A 23,481-nucleotide genomic window follows, 5' to 3' on the forward strand; every position below is an offset into this window, starting at 1 on the left:
TGCATATGCTCCAACACGCGTTTAGTAATCGATACGTTCAGTAACAAGACCGCTGCTAAAACTTGGGCGAAGATGACCGGAAACGACCTGTGCCATGCTCTCGCTTCAAAAGGACTTTCAATACGCCACCCTGTAACGAGCAAGAAAAACAGGGGATCACGGGACCAACATCTGCGCAGGGGCATACAGTACAGGTACCCACTAACCCACGTCCTGATTCCCCCAAGCGTACTGCCCGCCCCTACGTTTCGTAGAGGAAGCAAAGCAGGACCAGGACAAGTGGACAAGCAGCAGCAGCAGCAGCAGCAGCAACAGTTCCAGAAGGAGGACAACGCCAGGGTGGGCTGCCATTCCTGCCAACGCCACCGGACCTTGCACCCTCCGCCTGCGTGCGCGTACGTCCAACCCAAACCGAACCGTGAACATAGCTTGAAAGCACTTTCTTTTTAAAAAAACAATCGTTTCAAACCACTTGTTCTCGAGTGACGGACATGAGTCCAAGCCCGGGAGGCAAAGCACCAATGACGACGACGCCGACGCCGGCCCCGGCCTGTATCAGGGTAAGTACAATAAGATACGGTCAACAGGCTGTAAGGATTAAAATACTATATTTTTACTGAGTTGGATGAGACAGAAGGGAAACGGGTTTTTCGTGAAGAGCCAGCTCTAGCACGTGCTCCTAGATGCTCTGTGAGAATGAAACGTGAGTCATATATGATAAAAATAATACTCTTTTATAGCTATAGTATTAACCTGCTCTCAGGCTGGCGCTGCCTGCCGGACGCCCAAAGCCAAAGCGCAGACCCCACGCCACCGCGGCTCGCACGTGCCGGTGCCGGGGCCACCATCAGGCCGCCTGACATGTCGACCCTGGACTGCTGGGCTCCGGACGGGCCCCGGTTGGCATTGAACGGGTGTCGGTGGGCGGTTGGCGGGAGGAGCCCAGTGCTGCCGCTGCGTGATCTGATAATAACTCAGGAATGGGGCTGCTGCTGCTGCTGCTGGCTGCTACCAACCGTGCGTTCGGCGCCACCGGCACCGGAATACCAGCTGCGTTGCGTTGCGTTGTGTTGCATCTTTGCATGGATGGATTATGTTTAATGTACGTGAGCTGCCACCCAACCCACCACATTCTTCTTCTTCGCGCCCACCCTTTCCACATGACAAGCCGCCGCCGAATTTTTGTAACGCCAGTGGAACAAACAAAGGATCCAACCCCGACCGTTAGGTGCGCCTCATCATCTTACCCAGTGCGGCACAAAACACGCAGGGCCTCCACCGATCCGGTTCGGCTTGTACTATATGGGCGCAATCGGGGATGCATGAGCGCATGAGGCGAAAGGCGAACGATTGTCGCCGGGAAAAGGTGAACCAAAGAGGAACGGCATGGGCCTAAATTCGATTCAATCTTCTTACTTTAAACGGAAGCTGCTGCAAGCCTGTGAGTCATGGCACGTTTCGGTCGAGGACGCTTCTGCTGCTGTTATCCCATGTGTACCCCATGACGACTTTGCCAGAAGCGACGGGCCATTCTTCTTTTACGAGGTGGACGATGTCGGTGTCACTAGCAATTAGCAAAAGCGATGACACGCACCCTCTTCATAGTACTACTTTCAGTAGTAATCTAAACGCTTTTTATATATTCTTATAAAGGTGTAACGATTATCGCAAACACTTAGACTTAGGAGCGGACTCGGTGTATGTTGATTAACTATGTTTAAAATGCGATAACTATGGCTTAACTTATTAGTGGACCTGCAGTGCTATTTCCTCTGTTTACAGTACTCGACATCCGTGACTCTGCCCGTGAGGGGTGCAGCCAGTCGCTCGCCATGCTTGTGCCTTGCTTTCACGTCACACAGAACGGAAGAACCCGGTGCCGCTGCCGCCTCCACTCCAAACGGTCTGACCCAGCCAGCCATCATGCTTCTCCCAGTCGTCAACTCATCATATTTGTAGACCTCTAGAGGGATTGCCACTTTCCCATTTTACAACTGAAACTGATAACTTCTGCATGACGGCAGAGATCAAATTTGACCAGGACATCTCTGTGCACGTAACCCCTCCATGATCTGAGCTCGCCGCCCAATGAGACCTTGCTCGGTTGCAACCGATTTGAAGGGGATTGGAGTGGATTGGGGAGGATTAAATCCTCTGTAAGTCAAAATCCACCTCAATCCCCTCCAATCCTCTCCAATCCCCTTGTGGTGGAGGATTAACCGAACAAGCCCTGAACGGGTTTTTGTTGTAAATAATTATGTTTTTTTTAAAAGGAGGTTGAACCCTGGACTCCGCATCAATTGATGCATGCAACCTTCTTTATTAATTATTTCACAGATGTTTGATAAAAATATACATCAATTCATCCGAAGCCTTCATTCATACATACATACTTAATAATGCGAAGTCTTAATTATGTGGCCACAACCCACAGCCCACAGGCGAGGAAAAGATCCCGATGGCGTGTGGGGCCGGGTGGGCGCGTGGGTAGCTGAGGCTGTGAACCATCCGAGCTAAAAACGTCGAGTAAAGCAAAATCACTAACTGAGAAGTATACATTTTAAAAATCACTTTCATCTTTCTAGGTTGCGGCAAATGATCCACTACTTGTGTGCCACTTGTTGTAATTTCAGAGTTTTTTTTTCGTAGATTCGTATTTTCAAAATGTTTTATCTTCTAAACTGCACGTCCCAATCTTGAACTGTTTTTACCGTTGGATTTCTCCTGTCCAGATATTCAAAAGTAGATCCCATGTTTATAGGTTTTCATGATCTTTTTTCACGACAAAATCCGGACCAAAAAAACATCCTCCCGCGATAGAATAAAAAACAGGAAACACGTTTTCCCATTTTCCGAGAGGCATGAACGTGCCTCTCACATAGACAAAATCGTGCCTCTCGCGAAAGCAAAATCATGCCTCTCATAAAAAACACATTTTTTCCTTTTCGAGAGGCACGAGAATGCCTCTCTCGAAGGCAAAACCATACATCTCATGAAAAAAAACAGAAAACGGTCTTTTTCCGTGCCTCTCGCGAAGGCAAAACTGTACCTCTCGTGAAAGCAAAATCATGCCTCTCATAAAAAAATAGAAAATACATTTTTTTTCATTTTCGAGAGGCACGGTCGTGCCTCTTGCGTAGAAATAACCGTGCCTCTCATAAAAAATGGAAAGCATGTTTTTCGGGTAAAAAATAGTGTTTTTTTTACTTTTTTCATAAAAAAACTAAGAAAGGTCGATGAAAAACCAAAACACCAAAAAAAACGGAAAACCCCAATCTAAAAAGTTGAAAACACGTGCGAAAAAAAACCGAAAGAAGGGCTCATAGGGCGACATGGGATGACAGTTGAGAACACACCAAGTGATGGCGCGCTCGCTCGGAGGCTTCTGAATGAGCGCTCGCTAACTAGTTGCTCTCCGATAAAGATGTCATGGTGAGAGTTGCTAAAAAAAAGGTGTCACGGTCACATTGTTCATAGTACAAAATCATTTAGTTTTTGTTTTTGGGATATACATAGATGATTTCTCCATTTGTCACTTTGTAGGCTGTGAGTGCGAACCATGTGAGCAGCAAATAGAATATGCAAATAACAGCCAAACACAAAAGCAAAAACACAGTTTATTGTCACGGTCACTTTGTTAATACGAATAATTGCAGCGGGTGGAGGTGGTGACATGATACATGATTTGTCCATTTGTCACTTCATAGTGAAAAAAAACATATGAAATTTAATATATTTGTTGATAAATTCAGATATGTTATAAGTACAAATTAAATTGATCATGGTTTTTCAACTATACATTTGGGCCTTTAATCAAAACAATCCCACAGGATCTTTGGAGGATATTAATGGTAAGGATCCCCCTCCCCACTCAGAATTCATTTTTACTCTATCGTGGAGGAAATTCCCAATGCATTATTGTTTTTATGTACTCCTTTCGTCACGGTTTAGAAGACACAGTTAAACTTACGTGCGTTTTTAAAATAGACAAGGTTTAAGGCGTGAAAGCAATTACTCATATTAATTAGTACTAATAGTACTCATGCATGCGTCATTTCAATTTGCTGCTTACGCATTAGTACTAGTATTTTCTCAGTTAATTAGGCGCATTAGCATCTACACCTGCTACATCTCACAACCAATCGGTGACTACCTTGGTCCCAGAGATTTTTCAAACGTGCCTTCTAAACCGTGACGGAGGGAGTAGTACTCCCTCCGTCTCGGTTTATAAGTCACCTTATGAAAATTAAATAATCTCACAACACTAAGTCACGGTGCATTAACTTTTACCTCGTTTCTTGTTTTTTGACATAACTAAAGGAATCAACCAATAAAAGACGAAGGGCGTGTACGTTTTCAATGACTTGGGACTAACTAACACGACATGCAATGGTCAATTCATTGCATGCAATGATATTAATTAGCAAATTAAAATTATTTTTTCTCGTTTTCCTCTCCGTCTTGGTCGCGGTGCACAACCTAAAATAACTTAGACTGGCCATAGTGGGAGTAACTTAGGTAGTATCATGTTTTTGAAACTAGCAAATATGCTGATGTGGCACACAATTAAAGATGAGAGAGAGAGAGAGTTAGAGTAACATAGGTAAATACCGTAACATGTTAAATGCTATGCTACTATGTGTCATGCATGTTAATAAATGAGGTTATATATGATATTAGTTTATGATATATGCACTATAAAAGTAGTATCATACTCACTCTGTATCGTAATATAGGTCGCTGGACCAGCGACCTATATTACGGTAATATAGGTCACTAGACTAACGATCTATATTACAGTACAGAGGGAGTACAATAGTATCATATGGATGATACTACTATATGATACTCCCCACTATGATCAGCCTTATAAACCGAGACGGAAGAATATTAAACACTCGTTAATGGAAATTCCTTTTGTTTTAAATCCTATATAAGTGAAAGTGACATTGCACTCCGATCATATGTTTTCCTCTCATGGTGTTTCGAAAATCCTGCAAATACAAGGGCCATTGGTTTCATTAGTGCAGCACCCTGCTGCCACAGTTATGTGTCATCATCATCACCCTGTCGACATTCTTCCTTCGTACACTTTTGCATCACCTTTCATTTTCACTTTTTGTACGATTTGTCAACAACTGTCTACTGCTACAACCGAGCTTTCTTCTTCTATGGGCATCTACGGGTGAATAAGAGCAAAAGCGTTTTACAATTGTCGAAGTTGAATTTTGTGGAGCGAAATGTTGTGCTGTAAAACAGACACTGTATAATCAAACTGCATAATTTTAAAAAAACATTTGCCGCAAAAAATAGAAACATTCATTACATAATAGACGATCGTACATACTACACGGGAATAGAGGTCAGCTATCCTACTCAAGCTCACCGGAGCAACTAACTATCCTACCTCACTCCGCAAAACTGAGCTCACCGGAGTCGATCTCGTGCGATAGTAGATGCTCTCCATCGCTCAGTCGTCGTCTTCGTTGGAGGAGAGCTCGACGTAGATGCGCTCCTGCGCAGTCGCTTCGCGGCGGCGCCACTCCTCCTGCTTGTGGCTGAAGGCGAGGGCCGACACGGCACCCTGCTCATAGAGCACGGTGTCGATCTCCTATTCCCTTCGAAGGCGCTGCTGGTCCTCTTTCGCCTCCCGGGCACTCCGCGCCACTAGCGCGGGCAAAAGGCTATCTGCCTTCGCCGGGGGAAGAAATCCTCGGCCTCCGGCTCCATCTTCACCGGCGGGAGCTCCTAGAGCTCCCTCTTCACCGGGGGAAGGGATGACCGCGAGCTCGACACGTCAGATGAGCTGTCGGAGAAGAGGCGGCCACGCGCGCGGTCGTACTCCTCTGTCTCGCGACGGAAGTGCGACGACAGCGGCGTCATGCCCCATTGCGTGTACGGGCGGACACGCGCTTCCGAACGGCGTCATATGTGACGCGACGAGCCCTCTCGGGGTCATCGTTCCTACGGCCCACAGAGTTGACCATCAAATGTGGTGGAATGAAGCAGCTAGGCAGCGGATCTGAGGCGTCGGCGATGAGGTGGGGTGGGGGGGCTATTCGCGACGGCGGAGGGATAGGGTTTCGACACGCATCCAGCGGTCGAACCCGTGGATATAGCGGTCAAGCGATCGCGTTTACGGGCCACCGCAAAAATGTATACAGGCCGAGCCGCATTTGCAGTATCTGGTCTGGCACAAAAAACAGCCCAAACCCGTATAGTCGTCGGAATTTTACAGTTCCGTCGACTATACGAAGTCTGCTAGAGATGCTCTAATAGGCTTAATGCTTTTTTGGCAAGGGGCAGGCTCGTGCTAGGACAAAGTTGTTGGGTTATGGGCATGGGAAACAAAAGAAAAAAAATCTACGCACACATACAAGATCTATCCATGGTGATGACCATCTAGGAGAGGAGAGATTGTATCTACATACCCTCGTAGATCGCTAAGCGGAAGCGTATATAACACGTTTGATGTAGTTGAACATCTTCGCGATCCAAATCGTAGTCCGTCCCGCGATTCCATCACGATCCATCCCGATCTAGTGTCGAACGGATGGCACCTCTGCGTTCAGCACATGTACAACTCGATGACGATCTCCGCCTTCTTGATCCAGCAAGAGGGGGAGAAGAGGTAGCTGAGTTCTCCGACAGCCTAACGGCGTGGCGGCGATTGTGGTGGAACTGATCCGGCACGGCTTCGCCGTGCACCGCCGAATCTAATCTAGAGGAATAATGAACTAAAGGGGGGAGGGGGTTGCGCCTTGGATTGAGGTGTGGCTGCCCTCTCTCCCCTCCAGTATATATAGGAGGGAGGGGGGAGGGTGGCGGCCTAGGGTTTCCCCTAGGGTTGGCGGGCCGTGCCCAAGAGGAGGAGGAGTCCTCCTCCAAGTGGGTTTGGTGGAGGCGCTAGGAGGACTCCTCCTCCTAGTCAAACACCTCCCCTTCTCCACTATTTCGGATGCATAGGCGCATGATGTTGGCCGCCCAGCCCACTAGGGGCTCGTGCTCCACCTCTTAGGCCTATGTGCCCCCCGGGGTGGTTGGCCCCTCCCAGTGAACCTGCAGAACCCATTCGTCACTCCTGATACATTATTGGAAATGCCCGAAACTTTTTCGAAGCCCAAATACCCTTTTTCTATATATCAATCTTCGTCTCCGGACCATTCCGGAACTCCTGTGACGTCCGGGATCTCATCCTGGATTCGGAACAAGCTTCGGTCACCAACATACATTACTCAATTATACCGACACGTCACCGAACCTTAAGTGTGCAGACCCTGCGGGTTCGAGAACTATGCAGACATGACCGAGACACTCTCCGGTCAATAACCAATAGCGGGACCTGGATGTCCATATTGGCTCCGACATATTCTACGATGATCTTTATTGGTCGAACCTCTATGTCAAGCATTCAGTTAATCCCGTATACTATTCCCTTTGTCCATCGGTATGATACTTGCCCGAGATTCGATCGTCGGTATCTCTATACCTAGTTCAATCTCGTTACCGACAAGTCTCTTTACTCGTTACGTAATACAAAATCTCGTGAATAACTCTTTAGTAACATTGCTTGCAATGCTTGTTGTGATGTTGTATTACCGAGTGGGCCTCAAGATACCTGTCCGTCACAAGGAGTGACAAATCCAAGTCTTGATCCATGCCAACCCAACAGACACCTTCAGAGATACATGTAGAGCACCTTTATAGTCACCGAGTTACGTTGTGACGTTTGATAAACACAAGGCATTCTTCTAGTGTCCGGATGTTGCATGATCTCATGGTCATAGAAACAGGTACTTGACATGCACAAAACAGTAGTAATAAACTGACACGATAATATGCTACCTTCATAGTTTGGGTCTTGTCCGTCACATCATTCTTCTAATGATGTGATTCTGTTATTAAATGACAACTCATGTCCATGGCCAGGAAACCTTGACCATGTTTGATCAACGAGCTAGTCCATTAGAGGCTCACTAGGGTAGAGTGTTGTCTATGTATGCACACATGTATTTGAGTTTCCAATCAATACAATTCTACTATGGATAATAAACGATTATCATAAATAAGGAAATATAATAATAACTAATTTATTATTGCGTCTAGGACATATTTCCAACAAAAGGAAGTTGTTAGAGATGTCCATTGACCAAGGCAAATGGCAGGCTTGCGGCTCTAATACATTATCCAAGAAGAGGGTTAGAAATTTTCTTAGTGTGTGTCTCGATAAGAGATAGGAGTATAAAACCAATTTGTAACCATGCAAATTGGATGAACCAATTTTCTAACATTCCATGTAAGTATAAAAGTAAAAACAAAGAAAATTCTTGTGATGAGTGAATACATAGTTATATATATAATTATAATATTGAATGTAAGAACAATAAAATAGATTGTATCTTAAATGTTATGACAATACAATACAATAAAGATTTTTGTGATGCTTTTAAAATAAATCCATATATCTTCATGCGGTTGGACTTACATCATTGTGCAAGAACACACCATAATTTGTAAGGCATTTCAACTCTTTTTGTTTTGCAAAGGGCCCCAGACCATATATTAAGAACCACGAGTCCTTACAAACATATTCAAACAGAAGAAAAATATCATATTTAAATTCTTAGGGAGTGTTGAAGTCTTCTTCCTCATGCATGCACCGACCTCATGGCGTGAGCATATCCCAATGTCGTCTCTATGCCTCCGCCTCGGTGGTTTCTTTTAACCTGGAAACTTGTAGACTAGGCAATTGAGAAGTCGTCATTGTTTACTAGAAGACGATCACGACCGCGATTTGTGAAGCAAATCATTGCCCTAAGAACAAAACATCGATAAGGGCATGTATGAATTAAAAGACCACGAAAGCCAGTTAAATCCAGACGAATCCATTAGAAACCTAAACAGGGCGGATCCCAGGAGACCCACTGGAGACACAGCTCCACACGCTTCCACCAGTGATAAAAACATCAACGGAACCGGGATAGGGCGGCGAGAACATTATTCCTACACTAGCTAGGCTAACGTCGTCGCCTCGCCGTTCCAAACCAAACACGAAGACTCCGTAAAGAAAATTTGCAATTCTTTTTCACCCATACCGTTGCACGATAAGTGTGGATATGATGCCGAGTACGTCACCGTTTAGGACCATCCACCAATGCCTTCTTCCTCGGTAACCTAGCCAGGTCGGGCCACCGTTGAGGATTGTTGCGCTAGGTCCCTTCCGTTGTTGTCGACTTTACCACCGTTGCCATCGAGGGCCGATTAAAAAGACCGACACTCAAGCCCTCACCTTCTTCGCCTTTCACAGTAGCCCTCCAACACCTTCACTACAGGCCGCCTCTGACCAGCATCTCCCCGCCACGGCTGACAAGTCGCCGGTCTCTTTGCCCGACAACGCGCCCTCGCGACGGTGAGAATGGGAGACAGCGGGGTGGCGGCTAGGGCTTTTTTGGGCGATAAAGCATCACTGATGGTCACATATTTCCAACATAGGTACCTAGGTCAAATCTGAAATAAACATCAAAGGGAAAATCTAATTAACAGCGTCGCATCTCGTCATCACCGTGCTGTGGCTGCGCAAGCATGCATTGTGTTCTCTTCCCATGCATGCATGCAATGACTCATCTCTAAATGATTGGAATTCAAAATCTTTTATCTCTTAAACCAATAATTCGATCGATGATCCGTTTTGCCGTTGACTTTGTTTTCACGAAATCTTCAAAACTAAATCCCATGTCGACATGTTTCGGCAACTTTTTTTTACTCGTACTCACCACATTTGTTGCACTTACTTGTCATATTAGTAAGTACTCCCTCCGTAAACTAATATAAGAGCGTTTAGATCACTAGTGATCTAAACGCTCTTATATTAGTTTACAAAGGGAGTACTTACTTGTGTGATAAAAAATAATTTAATCATCATATTTTTTGGAAAATGCATATAAATATGACATCTCGACATAATCAAACTAGCAAACACAGACAACTTTTTATAGGCGATTACGCGCGAAAATATGATAACTCAACATATTTAAAACCGATGACCACAAAAAATCTTTTTGATCATCGTTTGTAAATATGACAACTCGGCATAGTTAAAACTAAAAAGCACACAAAATAGTTTTCTGACAAATTTATATGTAAATACGACAAGTTAGCATATTTAAATTGGCAAACATAACCTATATCATGCATAATAGAAACTGCTACAAGGCTTTATACGAAACAACATTAAAAAATAACAATCAAGTTATTTTTCCCAGACAAGTAAGTGGTTAACAATGTGGTAAGCGAAAAAAATAATTGTCAGAACATGTCGACATGAGATCTAGTTTTGAAGAACTCGTCGCGAAAAAGTCAATGGTGAAAACGGATCATCGATTGAATTAACGGTTTATTAAATAAAACTTTTTAAAATTTAAACATAAAAAGAAATCGGGCCCATCCAACCGTTTAAGGAGCCGCCGAATGGAAGAGCACATATGCGGCGTCGCTCGCCAGTCAATCCCAACATCAAAACCCTTAGAAAGAGTTTTTTTTTTCCGGAGGGCACAACCACGCACAGGAAAATTCAACGAAAACGCCAGCAATGCGCGTCCCTTTCACCGCGTCAAGAAAAGTAAATTCCTCCCCCGTAACGAAAAGACGTAAATGCTCCCCCCGTCCGAAGACGCGGTCGAAGCGAGCGCCTAGCGCCAGTCGTCCCAGTCCACCTAATCAGCCCTCCCCCCACCCATTAACAAAAGCTTTATTCCCGGCTGCATATATGCAGCACCCGTCAGCAAATCAATAATAAAAGTCGGCGCCGCGCTCCTCCTCTTTTCTTTCCCCAATCCATCGCCGAGCCAATTCGGAAAGCCGCTGCCTGTCCTGCTTAGCTGTGATACATACATACATACTGCTGCCTTTTCCCTTTTCCCCGGCGGGAGCGCGTGGCGATGGAGCGAGCGGAGGCGGAGGTGGAGATGGCCGGCGGCGGCGAGGCCGTCCACACGCCCCACTCGGCGCCGCCGACGGCGCCGTCGGCGCGGGTGTCGATCTGGGAGTCGGTGCGCGCGTGCGGGGTGTGGGGGCGGGAGGTCGACAAGGCCGAGCTGCGGCGCCGGGTCGTCATGCCGCTCTACGCGCGGAGGGCCGTCGCCGCCGCCGTCGCCGAGAAGGACGAGGCCGCCGGCGTGGCGGCCGCGGCCGCCGCCAGGGAGGAGCAGGCGGAGGAGGACGGGCTGGCGGTGGTGACGCCGATGGTCGTCTTCGTCAACTCCAAGAGCGGCGGCCGCCACGGGCCCGAGCTCAAGGTGCGCCTGCACGAGCTCATCAGCAAGGAGCAGGTGACGACCTCGTCCTCGCCATTCACGTGCTCCCCCCCCTATTCTGGCGTTTCTTCCCCCCCCCCCCCCCCCACCCCCCCCCCCCCCCCCCCCCCCCTACCTCGCTTTGCGTTCGTGACGGTCGTTACTGTACTACTACTCGTTACTCCGCAGCAGATTTTTCTCTTCCATCCGTGTGGTATCCGGCAGGGAACTGATTTAGAGATAATACTAGTAGGATGAATTAGTGCGAGATCACACGCCCCCTTTCAGCTGGGATTAGTGGATTCTGCTCAGGCCGGTGGTACTATCGTGGTACAATGGTGCTACCGTGAAACCAAGGACAGGAAATGCTCCGCGCCCTGTGATCTGAGGAGGATGGCATGACGCGACCAGAATCTCTACTTGCCCAGTATGCGTTGAGAAGATCGTCATGCCCCATATGAGGCATTGTACTGACCTTTTTCTTTCCCGTGTTTCTCGGTTCTACCCGATTCTGCGAAGGTCGAATCATCTTGATAGCTACGCACTTAATTGGTACCAGGAGAGGTTGGGGGAGTAGGGGGGGTGTCTAGATGAAGACTCATATCTGACCATTATGGTTGGATGATAAATGCATAATAAATGTCGTACATCGCAGGCTGCTGTCAAGGCTACATCGGACCGTGTCTTGCTTCCCCATAGTGTTCTAGAAGGGGTGATGAGGTGAAGGAAAAGATCTAGGACGGTAGGTGTTAGGTGGGGAAGGAGGGACGATGCTTGTGTAGGTGACAGTAGTGACAGTAATGTAATGAGACTGTCTATAATTTGTAGCTTCATATTTTCTTGAAGAGAAGACATGTGCAGAGCCTTGATATATTGTTTCATGTTGATGATTATTAATCAACATGGAAGTACTGGCTTCTACCCGAGTTAGCGGTGGATCAACATGTGAAACTGGAGGTTGGCTTGGCCACTGATGTCATTATGTGGTGCAAAAGGGTCAGAACTGATAGAAGCTAGGGTGATAAAGAACTATGGATATGGGGCAATTCTGTGAAATTTGATGGTCTTTAAGGGCTTGGAAAACTCATGCAACATGTTATTGTGGTTGTCAATACAGGCTAACTGTTTGGGGCTCGTTTGTAACGCCTGTTCTGGATTATTTTGTGCACTCGCGAGCCACATCATGTCTTTTGAAAATTCTAGTTTCTCATTCTTTTGTTTGTTCTGGAAAACCCTGGACTATATATAGTACTTACTGATGGAACCATTTTTGTTCAGGTCTTCGATCTTTCTGTTGTGAAGCCTTCTGATTTTGTTCGCTATGGCCTGGGTTGTTTGGAGAGGTTGGCTGATCAAGGTGATAACTGTGCAAAGGACATCCGTGCAAATTTGAGGATTATGGTACGTGCTTGATGGGCTTCAGTAAGGATATTGTATCTGTCAGAAGCTTTTAAGGGTTCGCTGCATGTTAGATTTGTTATTTACTGTTACAGATTATTTGATAAGCGAGCTTATATCTGAGCTCATGAGAGGTTTCTGCTCCACCATTTAGGTGTCCATATGCTTTCCTTGTATGTCACAGTTTTCCAACTACTTTGCATAACATCCTTGCACTAGTTCTTTCTGACAGGTTGCTGGAGGTGATGGCACTGTTGGTTGGGTACTTGGATGTCTCCAAGAACTTAATAAGTCAAAAAGGGAACCAGTTCCTCCCACAGGAATCATTCCACTTGGGACAGGAAACGACCTCGCTAGATCATTTGGATGGGTAAGGACCGATATGCGATGACACCGTTCTATTTAAGTTCTTTGTTTTTAATTGAAAATGCTAATCAACTCAAGCACAGGGTGGCTCTTTTCCCTTTGGTTGGCGTTCAGCTGTAAAGCGATATCTCAACAAGGCCGTTTCTGCTTCGGCCGTCCATCTCGACAGGTGAGATTGTGAGATCATTGCTCGTGAGTTATTTCTCTCTTTGTTCACCTATGCGTATTCAGCTCGATTTTGTTGATCGCTGGTACTTAAATTTGAAGAATATATTTTGCACTGCCGAGTAAAACTTATCATATACCTTTCTGGAATATATTTCCCGATGGTGGAAGAAAACCATCAATCTACATATGCCCAGCAGCTATCTGCCATATTTATTATCTCCAAATGCGTAAGATGTGTACATCGTGAATAAGCTCAACTCTAGATGTTTCTTCTAATAATTGGACATACACTTTTCATCTGTTTTTGCTCTGAAAATCGCTACCAATGTTTTTGCAGTTGGCAGGCTGTGATTAAGATGCCAGAGGGAGAAATAACAGAGTTGCCACATGCACTTAAGAAAGCGGAACCTGCCGATCAGCTGGAGTTCAGCAAGGTCTTGACTATGAATTTACCTGGAAATTACACCCTGAAATAGAAAACAGACTTTAGCTCAAATCTATACACTCGGTAGCATGCTCTTCTTCCATTGTTAGATCTCCTCTCCACTTAAGAACATTGTTTTAGACATCTGTTTAAGATTGAATGACAACATAAAAAACTATTGTTGAGGTAGTTCTTTTTTGAATGCGAGTTGTAACATGAACTCTGCATTATATTGTTTGTTGTCTGCGCCTAAATGATCAAAGATAGTTTAAACTTCGCATTTTAAAGAAATATTCAAGTCAATTCTGAAAATCCAAGTTGCATACAGGATGCCCCTTACTTACCTAGGAAAATAATTTCAGTTACTGCTAAGTTTTGCATAGTAGCTTTGAATGCGTGCTACTCCTTGACTCTGCGTGGTTGCCTGCCATACTTGCTGTTTCAAATGCTTGTTACAATTTGTTTCTCTTGAATAGTTTGGTGGATTGTTCCGGCATCTTATTTTCTTCTGTCGATTGTCAACTCTGCTTGAAAATACTGCGACCCCTCATATATTTTATCTTTCTCAATGAGTGTGCAAGTACTTGTGTATTTGCTAAAGGCCTTGTGTAATTTGGTGCAGGCGAGTGGCAGTGAGTTAACCGAAAAATCTTCTTGCTATAAAGGCGTATTCTACAACTACCTTAGCGTTGGTATTACTTTGTTACTTCATCTACTTCCTTTCCTTGGCTAATTCTGTTATTTCTTGTGAACTTTACATGGTGATCTACATCTACTTGAGAGGTTTTATATTCAGACTAACTGGATAATACATGTAATATCTATTTTCTCTCCAGTTCCTAGGTGTTTAGGGTTGCCTCAAATTCTTTGTGTGCGCTAAACCTTAATTTGAAATTTTGAATGGCTGAATATTCTTCAGTATCTGGAAGTTCGATGTGAAATATATAATCTAAAACTACATACACTGTCTCTATGATAATATAAAGTTGTAAGACTACAACTGAAACCACAAGACATGAATGTACCAGATCAATGATTTTTTGCTAAATTATATGGTTTATTCTTTCTTACAATTTGTTAGAGCCTTGATTCGTTGCTAAGTGTGCCATTTATTTTGGATAGGGATGGATGCCCAAGTCGCATATGGCTTCCACCATCTACGAGATGAAAAGCCATATCTTGCTCAAGGACCAGTTGCAAATAAGGTGCGGAAAGAACGTATTTAATGGTGTAATATGTAGTTGCTTAAACTTTTCATGTATGCCATTGTGAAATGTGTTTTTTTTCGAAGCCCACAGTAATTTACTGAATTCTTTTGGTGAGGAGCTTAGCATTCAGAATGTGCTGGTTAGCAACATCTTCATTAGTTAGTTGTCTTGTATCAGTAGGATATAAGTATGGCAGACTGATAGATCATGCGATGTTGCACACATACAAAAGAATTCATGCACCCCAACTCTCCCTATTATTATTATGTAGATCCAGCTGTGTAGTTGATAGATAAGCTGGATGTGATTCTGCAAGTTCTTGTAGAATATGTAATTTCTGAATAAAGAAAGAAACTGGCTTCAAAGGCTCCTTTTCATTTTCTGTAGCATAGTTATCTGGTACCTTAGAATTCTATCTTATGCTGTTGTGTGACCTCTAGGTGACTGTTTTAATAATCGTGTTATATGCAGTTGATTTATGCTGGATATAGCTGCACGCAGGGATGGTTCTGTACCCCTTGTACAGCAAGTCCTCAGCTAAGGTAAATAACTTGCCTTTCCATGTACTTTAAAAATGAAGTCTGAATTTTGAAGTATCAAATAGTTCCTTTATTTTGATCCATCCTTGAGGCACAATCATGGTTCGAGGTTAATTATGATATTCGACCCTCAGAATCTCTAAAAAAATAGCAGGAGTCCAGACTATAGTAGTATCTTGGTTAATATATGAGGATTTGGATTCAAGTTCCACTATGCTAACTTGCTAAGTACTCCCTCCGTCCGGAATTATGTCGCTGAAATGAGTGTATCTACACGCATCTAGATACACACATTTCAGAGACAGTTAATTCTGGACGGAAGTTGTACTATGCAATGCCACTGATCAATTGTTTTTGTGCTTTATCTCCATTTTTTTATGGTTCACAAATAAACTGCAATGGTGCTAAGATGTTCTTTTTTCCTTTGTTTATGGCATTTGTCTATCACCTATCCAAGACTGACAGAATGCTTTCTTGATGCAGAGGACTTCGGAACATTTTGCGGCTTTACATTAAAAGGGCCAATTGTTCTGAATGGGAGCAAATTCAAATGCCTTCAAGGCAAGTCATAGATTTCTGTCACAGTCGGAAAAGATATTTAGATGTCTATGATCCTTGGGATGTCAGAAAATCGAGTCGCTGACCCTATTTATACGAACCCAGTGATCAGTGCTATGCAGATAACGTGAAATGCCGACACGTGATGGCTGGTAGACCATTTACAATTTTTCATCTGAAAATATTTAAATTGGCACATAAACTACATATGTGGGTTTGGTAGTTATCTAGATTTTGTATCTTTCTCAGTGGCGACATGGAATTTTGTCAGCAGATAATAATTAAATAACCCATATTTTGCATAATAATAATATATTTGATGACCGTCTTAGCAGCGGCCTTCCCATTTCTTGGGCCTTACCTTTAACCATAGAAAAATGTATGATATTCCTAATGTCAGGCCTGTCCGAAATACGTAAGAAGTAAATAATTATTCGAAAATATCGTGTGATGCTTGTCATGTACGTACTACATAACTATTATCGGTTGGTTGTGTCAGTGGCATACCGTTTTCAATGTTTTTGGAACTCCATTTGCAATGTGTATTAGTAATACTGTTAATTGTTGTGAACCCTGGAAGTGTATCACCACGAAACAGATGGTAGATGATTATATTGTGACTATCTTCTTGGAGAAGCATTGTCTGTTGGAACTCCATTTGCAATGTGTATTAGTAATACTCTGTTGCGAACCTTGGAAGTGTATCATGACAAAACAGATAGTAGATGGACATGTTGTGACCATCTTATTGGAGAAGCGTCGGAACTTACTTAGTTACTCTTGATGATTGTCCTTCAAATTTGCTGTACCAAGACTTATATGGTATATCACCGAAATTGAGCTCACAATTATTACCATCTGTTAGTACTGCAGTGTTAGATCCCTGGTGGTCTTAAATCTGGACAACTACGCCAGTGGAAAGCATCCATGGGGTGATCTTAAACCGGATTATCTTGAAAAGGTTAGTAGCTGAGCTCATGCGCATTGCATGTATCGTCAGTTCTTGTTTTCTAGCCCAGGATATGGGGTTTATAGCTAACGTCGAAGTTGCCAAATAGGATTAATAGACAGCAAGTGAGCATTACATGTTCTATCATCGCTGACGTATGCTTCTAGAACAAGTGGCAGCTACTAGCTAGAGTTCAGCATCGGGTGGGGTTACACAAATGGGCTCTGTTTGTTCTATGCAAATGATGTGTCTTTTTCCCCTCATTACAGAGAGGTTTTGTTGAAGCTCATTCAGACGACGGTTTGATTGAAATATTTGGTCTGAAAGAAGGCTGGCATGCTTCCTTCGTTATGGCTGAGCTTATCAAAGCAAAGCATATCGCTCAGGTACTTGCCCTGATTTTGGATTGATTTTCTTGTCAAAGGATTGATCAATTTGGGTATCATTTCTTCAGTAACTTAGAAGTGTACTTCTATGCAAAAAAAATCCACCCTATTAGGCTGCAGCTATCAAGTTCGAAATGAGGGGAGGCGAGTGGGATCGAGCATATGTTCAAATGGACGGCGAGCCATGGAAGCAACCACTCATCCAGGATCAGTCGACAATTGTGGAAATAAACAAGGTTCCCTATCACTCCCGGATGATAAACGGGGATTCATGAGATTTCCCTATGTCAATCAGGTATTGATTCCGGAAAGTCCATTTTCTCGTTGTCCGCGGACATCAGTTTCCTCCATTGCATCCTGATAGCCCCCTAATCATTCAATCACCATGCCATCTCAGGGTTACACTCTAGATCGATAGTCTATGTACAGTTTAGGAGCAGCTGGAGTTAGATTCTTAGAGATGGCTCGCTCAGCTGCAGCGAAGATGTATGTTTATTGCCCTTCACCATGCCATGGTCTGAGTCATGGCAGGAGCACAATGTGTCACCGCCATGTAATGTAATATTGTATCCTGTAAGTTATGTTGTACCCTAGCTCCTTTCGAGGTAAATCAAATTACGCTTATTTGTATTATTATTATTATTATTTGTCTATGGAAAACAACCTGATGAAAAACACCATGTAATCTGTAATTTTGTTTTCTGTTCAGTCCAACAAAGCAACAGTTATTTCCCTCTGGGACATTCCATTGTGTGATGCCAATTGAAATGCTCTTGCTGCTAGGCATGTACATAGAAAATGTTATTTTTTATAACTACATATAATTAGAATATGAGCGAACTGTATTCCTGTAAATATCCTAGTGTCCAACAAATGTTTACAGACAATTTTCTGGCCAATTTTCTTTTGAACCGGGCATAACTCCTTTCCATTAACCGAATAACATCAGAAATACAAATGTCTGATCCAACAAGAGTTTTTCTTTCTTCTTTTTCTTTGAAACTTGATCCAACAAGAGTTAAGGGGACGAAAAAGGGGAGAGCGAGTTCAACTCATCGCCGGGACTTGGAACTCATATATGCATATTACATGATGTACTCCTTTAAAGCTTTTAACTTTTTTTTAACCGGGCATAACCCATTTCCATCAATTTGCTGGCCAAGTTACAATTAGTGCCGTACGCATTCCTGATGGAAGTGCGTTCTACTCCTGCAGTTCAGAGGCTGTTGGCCTTCCCATCACGGATGTCGCTGCTTTCTCTATCCTCTGCTCGAATGACTCGCTGATCTTCGACGCCGGCGTCCCCTCCGGCGAAGAGCCAGCGTTCATCTCCGAGCTGATGCACACGCTCAGCGGGCTCGTCCCTCCCATGGCATGTTCCCCCTCCCTGGCCGTCGCCGTCCCATTTCGGCGTCCTGCCCGCAGAGTCACTGCCGTTCCTCACGGACTCGTCGTTCCACGTCTTGAACGCGGGGGACTTGAGGTCCCTCCTGTCATAGTGCTGCAGCCACGCCGGCCGCACGGACACGCTCCCGGAGCTGCCGCCGGCCTCGGCCTCCGCCGCACGGAGCTGGTCACGCTCGCGGTAGGCGAAGATGGCGAGGTCGAGCAGCAGCATGAGGCTAGAGACGACGCCGGTGATGAGGAACAGCCCGTCGAAGCTCCGCAAGCAGAGGTTCGACGGGCCCCCGCCACCCAGCGGGCTCTGGCACGCGCCGGGCTCGCCGAACCACGCCTTCTCGGTCCGCGCCATTTTCTCGAGCATGGGCTCGATGAAGCTGCCCTCCCGGTACCCGATGTAGTGGCCGCGCCTCTGGAGCTCCTTCACGTCCGTCACCGTCGGCCGGAGCTGCTGGACCGTCAGCATCGACGTCAGGCTCGCCGTGTAGCTCGACGTCAGGATCAGCACCACGAACACCCATACGGTCACCACCGTCCTCGACAGGTTGCTCTCCAGCTTCTCCTCTGAAAGAACATCAAGATTAGCGACTAGATGGTATCATATCGATGAAGCTTGCATGATTGAGACGACGAGATGGTTGATGAAATACTGTGTGAGAAGACGAGGGTGGAGAAGGCGAAGTAGAAGATGAGGCCGAACTGCTGCGACGGCGTGCCCCGGAACTCCGGGTTGACCCGGTGCTCGATGCCCCACACCACGAAGCCGGTGAAGCAGAAGAAGGCGAGGCTGGCGGTGAGCGGCTCCAGGAAGATCCACATGCTGGCGCTCGTGTCCGGCCGCGCCGCCACCACCATCGCCCACCCGGACTCCGTGAACGGCATGGTGAAGTCAGCCTCGTCCATCCTGCTCGCGGTGATCGTCACGTCCCCCACCACAATGTATGCCTTCCCCTCGCTCACCTGGTCCACCAGCTTGTCGTAGGAACCCGAGCTGTCGTTAAACGGCACGTACGTGTAGCTCACCGGGTAGGGTAGGTTCCTCATCACCTCGTCGAACACGTCGATCGATGCAGTAGCCGGTGATCTTGGCTGTTGAGCTCTCGACGTCGACGAACTGCTTGAACCCGTGCTTCACCGGCGCGGCGACCTTGAGCACGCGCCCGTTCTGCGACGCTGTCCAGCCTCTCGGCGGGGACAGCGTCTCGCCCGGCCAGAGGATGGGTTTCAGCTGCGGCGCAGCCTTACCGTCCTGACGCCGTTTCCGATGATGTTCACGACCTCGTACGCCGCTACCTGCAGCTGCCCGTCCACCAGCTTGAACCTGCCCGCCATCCCGTCGAACGTCGTGTTGAGCACCGCCCTGAGAAGCGCTGCTCATGTGGCCGAGACGCTGGCCGCCTCGGCCGCCGCTGCGATCGCCCACGCCGTGTCGTATGCCCAGAGCCTCATCACGGTCGGATCATTGAGGATGTGGTAGTGAAAGCCCGGGTTGTCCTGCTGGAACCTTGCCCTGAACCGCGCCAACAAGTTCTTGACTCTGTTTGTGAGCTCCACGTGAGGCCGGAGGCTGACGACGCCCTGCATGGCGCCGACGTCCTCCGGGCGATCATGCATGCCGTCCTCTCCTCGGCTGCCGGCCCTCTCCCTCTCCCTCTCCTCCAATCCGGTCGGCTGCCCGACGCCCGGCCCTCTCCGGCTCTCCCTTCCCGCCACTTTGACCTTCGGCCTCCGCCTGATCGCCTACCTGAACGACCGGACCGGCTCGGGATCCCCATCCACGGAGTTATATTGTAAGAAGGATATCATCACTTTATCAATCAAAAGGTACTTATGTATTCATGTCGTATGATCCGATACATTAAAATATTACTATTGTCATTATGCTAGTATTGTTTTGTTCATATATTGCTAGTATTGTGTTGTTTGGTTCATATATTACATTTAGAAAAAAAAATGATAAATACCCAACCTTTATTTCCTGAAGCCGTCACTGGAAATGTGTGATCTACAGTTTTGATGCAAGACTACATATAGGATGACCAGTGCTCTGTGCCGGCGCGCCGGTCGAAACTTTCGGCCGGCCGCGCGCGGACCGCACGATCCGTCAACCGCCGCACGTCCGCACCGTTAGATCTTCATGCAACATTTTTTTCCCGATGCAGCAATTTTCGTCATCGGTTGCAATAAAAAAATTGTAGCCAAAAAAAATATCTACATGATCGTCGTAAAAAAACAAAGTTGATGGTGCGTGGTAGCAAAAGTCAAACGTCGGTTGTACCAAAAATCTACGTGAACGTGTATGCAACTTTTTTAGTGAACGGTTGCAGCAAAAAACGATGCCGGTTGTAGCAAAAATTAACACGGTTGTAGCAAAAGTCAAAACGCCGGTTGTAGCAAAAATCCAACGAACTTGAGTTGCAAGCAACCATGGATGCAACTTTTTTAGTGGACAGATATAACAAATGAAAAACGCTAGTAGCAAAATTAAACAGTAGTTACAACAAATTTACGCGGTATAAAAGTTGCATCCACTGACCAGCGAAGCGCGCGCGTGCAAAAATATTACATGGCCCGCATGAGCGAACGACCGGTGCGTCGGTTCTGCTGGCGCGTCGTATGGAAACATTTCCCATATAGGATCAGCCTAGGTAGGCAGACAAGTAGGAAAGAACTGATCCCTATGGATCGTCATCTTCTGGTCAGCTGATTCCGAAGTCATAATACTCCTAGGAAATCACAACCAAGCAAGGATGAAAAGCAGCAGTCAAGAAAGCATACACGTCGGCCGATAACAGAACCATCGGTAAATTGAGCAGAAATCAACGCACCAGCATAATAAACAAGATCATGGAAACACAAGCAAATCGATACCAAGTGTGAGATCCAGATACTAGGGCAAATTCATCCGGCATTAGCAAGTCGAAAACTAAAAACAGATCAGATCAACATGCCAAAGAGGCAGCGACCCGATCTTCTTATATCTAAGAACTGACACGAGAAAGCTATCGGTCGGACGGGAAGACGACGTGCGGGCAGGGTCGCCTCTCCCTCCCTAGGATCAGAATAGGACCGAATTCATCTAGATTTGGGTTTGCGACGGTCGGGCATCAAACGCGTGACCGCATCTTCTGTTGTATTTCGTCCGCATATTTTGTTTTTATCAATGATTTTTATAATGCATTGAAATACATTTATCAAATCTTGGCTAGAACAACAAGCCTAAAAATAACAAGAGCTACAAGAAAGCATTTTAAAAGATATTCAAGTTCCATAACTGCTTTTGTAAGTTGGATTAGTGCCTTCTAGATGCATTCGTTGTTAATCTGCGAAGTCTTGATCTTGAATGTTTCTTTCTTCTTCGAGTCTATAAAAGTTGATGTTACTTCCGCACATCTAGTCTCATCTCTAGCGTCTACTCTAACAAAAAATGCACAAACATCTATTAAATTGCGTTGCTATCAGTACATCGATGTATTCTTCTTTCAAAACCAAAAGTTACATCCATCCTACACAATAAATATTTGATTGTAAGCAAAACAAACTGAATCTGGAATCACAACCGAAGCTAAACTAGCATGTATCCCATCATTTTTGCACTTGACAAACACCCATGCGGGGTGTTGTGTTCCGGTGTTGTAGACACGCGGTGCACGACCTTCAATGTATAATTGTCGCACTTTATGAGCGGCATCGATGCACCGACGAGCATTTGGGCTAGCACCGAGCCCAGACGACGGTCGTCGTTGTATTTGTCGAACCGCCGAAGGGGTAGATCCCAATGGCTAAAGGCGGAGTCAGTACCTACATGTGGCCTCGGGACATTGCTTGGGCTGTGCGGACCGATGCCCGGCCAATCCATGGCACGCCGCGGCCTCCAGTGGCCTGCCGCGCACAAATTCGGCTACATCCGTTCCAAATCCGGTTGTCGGTTGTGCTAAAGGCGGGGCAGGGGGAGGGGTGGATCGCTCATGGTGTGGAGAAAAGTGGACGAGCAAGCGGTCGTGCTCGGCAGCTACACGACTGTGGTGAAGGCAGACCAGGACGAGAAGGGAGAGGGGCGTGGTGTGCGGCCGGAGCTTGGAAAAGAGAGAATAGAAAAAGGAACGGGTGTGTCACCAACGGGCAAGCCAGAGGCAGACAAGGGGACGCGTCGTGACGGTCCGCACGTGTCCATTTGGTTACAAACACGATTCAAACTTGATTCAGAAATTGATCAAAAACGGATAAAAACAGACATTTGTCGTTTGCTTTCAGACATTGGACCGTGGTTTATGTCTGTTTACCTTCAACGAATGCGATTTGGCTTTCTAAGTTGGAGTTTGCCTGAGCGGTACAGGCTCAAAAAGCACACACGCGGCGTGAACGAGTCAGGCTCACCCAGCCACACACTTGAGTACTCGACCCTCCCCGGGGACCCACCGGTCATAAACTCTTTGTCCGTCCACTGCATTGACTAGCTCAATGGTGCGGACGTGACACGACCAAGCCGATTTGTGCAGGACAAGATTTGCTCCTTTTCGCCAGAAAAAAAAACTACATTTGTGACTTGCTTGCAAATCACGTGACGTTAACTAGTTTTCCATGTATGTGAAGTGAAATATGTGATCTTCAGTCTTGATGCAACATTGCATATAGGATCAGCCTAGGTAGGCAGACAAGGAGTAAAAAATAATAACTGATCCCTATGGATCTTCATCTTCTGGTCAGCCGATTCAGAAATCGTAATACTCCCGGTAAATCACAAGTAAGCAATGATGAAAAGCGGCAGTCAAGAAAGCATACACGCCGGCCGA

General features: G+C 45.8%; 1 protein-coding gene, 1 long non-coding RNA gene and 1 pseudogene across 3 annotated transcripts; 2 read left to right on the forward strand and 1 right to left on the reverse strand.

The window, feature by feature from the left end:
- Positions 1-488: 488 nt before the first annotated feature.
- LOC123402044 lies at positions 489-1,129 on the forward strand. Its single transcript, XR_006611224.1, has 2 exons — positions 489-560; positions 764-1,129. It is a non-coding gene; the product is annotated as an uncharacterized LOC123402044 (long non-coding RNA).
- A 9,639-nt stretch (positions 1,130-10,768) lies between these two features.
- LOC123401379 (diacylglycerol kinase 3-like) lies at positions 10,769-18,023 on the forward strand. 2 transcript variants are annotated; one of them, XM_045095166.1, is made up of 13 exons: positions 10,770-11,327; positions 12,570-12,692; positions 12,922-13,059; positions 13,139-13,224; positions 13,561-13,657; positions 14,270-14,339; positions 14,770-14,852; positions 15,327-15,397; positions 15,878-15,955; positions 16,826-16,913; positions 17,171-17,287; positions 17,401-17,582; positions 17,685-18,023. In XM_045095166.1, the coding sequence occupies exons 1-12, from the start codon at positions 10,938-10,940 to the stop codon at positions 17,560-17,562; spliced, it is 1,503 nt and encodes a 500-aa protein (XP_044951101.1). In that variant the 5' UTR covers positions 10,770-10,937; the 3' UTR covers positions 17,563-17,582; positions 17,685-18,023. The 2 variants fall into 2 exon arrangements, with proteins under 2 accessions (XP_044951102.1, XP_044951101.1); XM_045095167.1 differs by having other exon boundaries at positions 10,769-11,327; positions 17,401-18,023.
- Positions 18,024-18,422: 399 nt separating this feature from the next.
- Positions 18,423-20,302, reverse strand: LOC123401380 (annotated as a pseudogene).
- Positions 20,303-23,481: the final 3,179 nt, after the last annotated feature.

The sequence above is a fragment of the Hordeum vulgare genome, chromosome 6H, assembly GCF_904849725.1.
Source record: "Hordeum vulgare subsp. vulgare chromosome 6H, MorexV3_pseudomolecules_assembly, whole genome shotgun sequence".
Lineage (NCBI taxonomy): Eukaryota > Viridiplantae > Streptophyta > Magnoliopsida > Poales > Poaceae > Hordeum > Hordeum vulgare.

Coding starts and splice junctions, on each gene's coding strand:
- LOC123401379 (XM_045095167.1), top strand. CDS start 10,938: ATGGAGCGAGCGGAGGCGGAGGTGGAGATGGCCGGCGGCGGCGAGGCC. Junction 12,693..12,921: donor GTGCAAATTTGAGGATTATG/GTACGTGCTTGA, acceptor TCTTTCTGACAG/GTTGCTGGAGGTGATGGCAC. Junction 15,956..16,825: donor CAAATTCAAATGCCTTCAAG/GCAAGTCATAGA, acceptor TTAGTACTGCAG/TGTTAGATCCCTGGTGGTCT.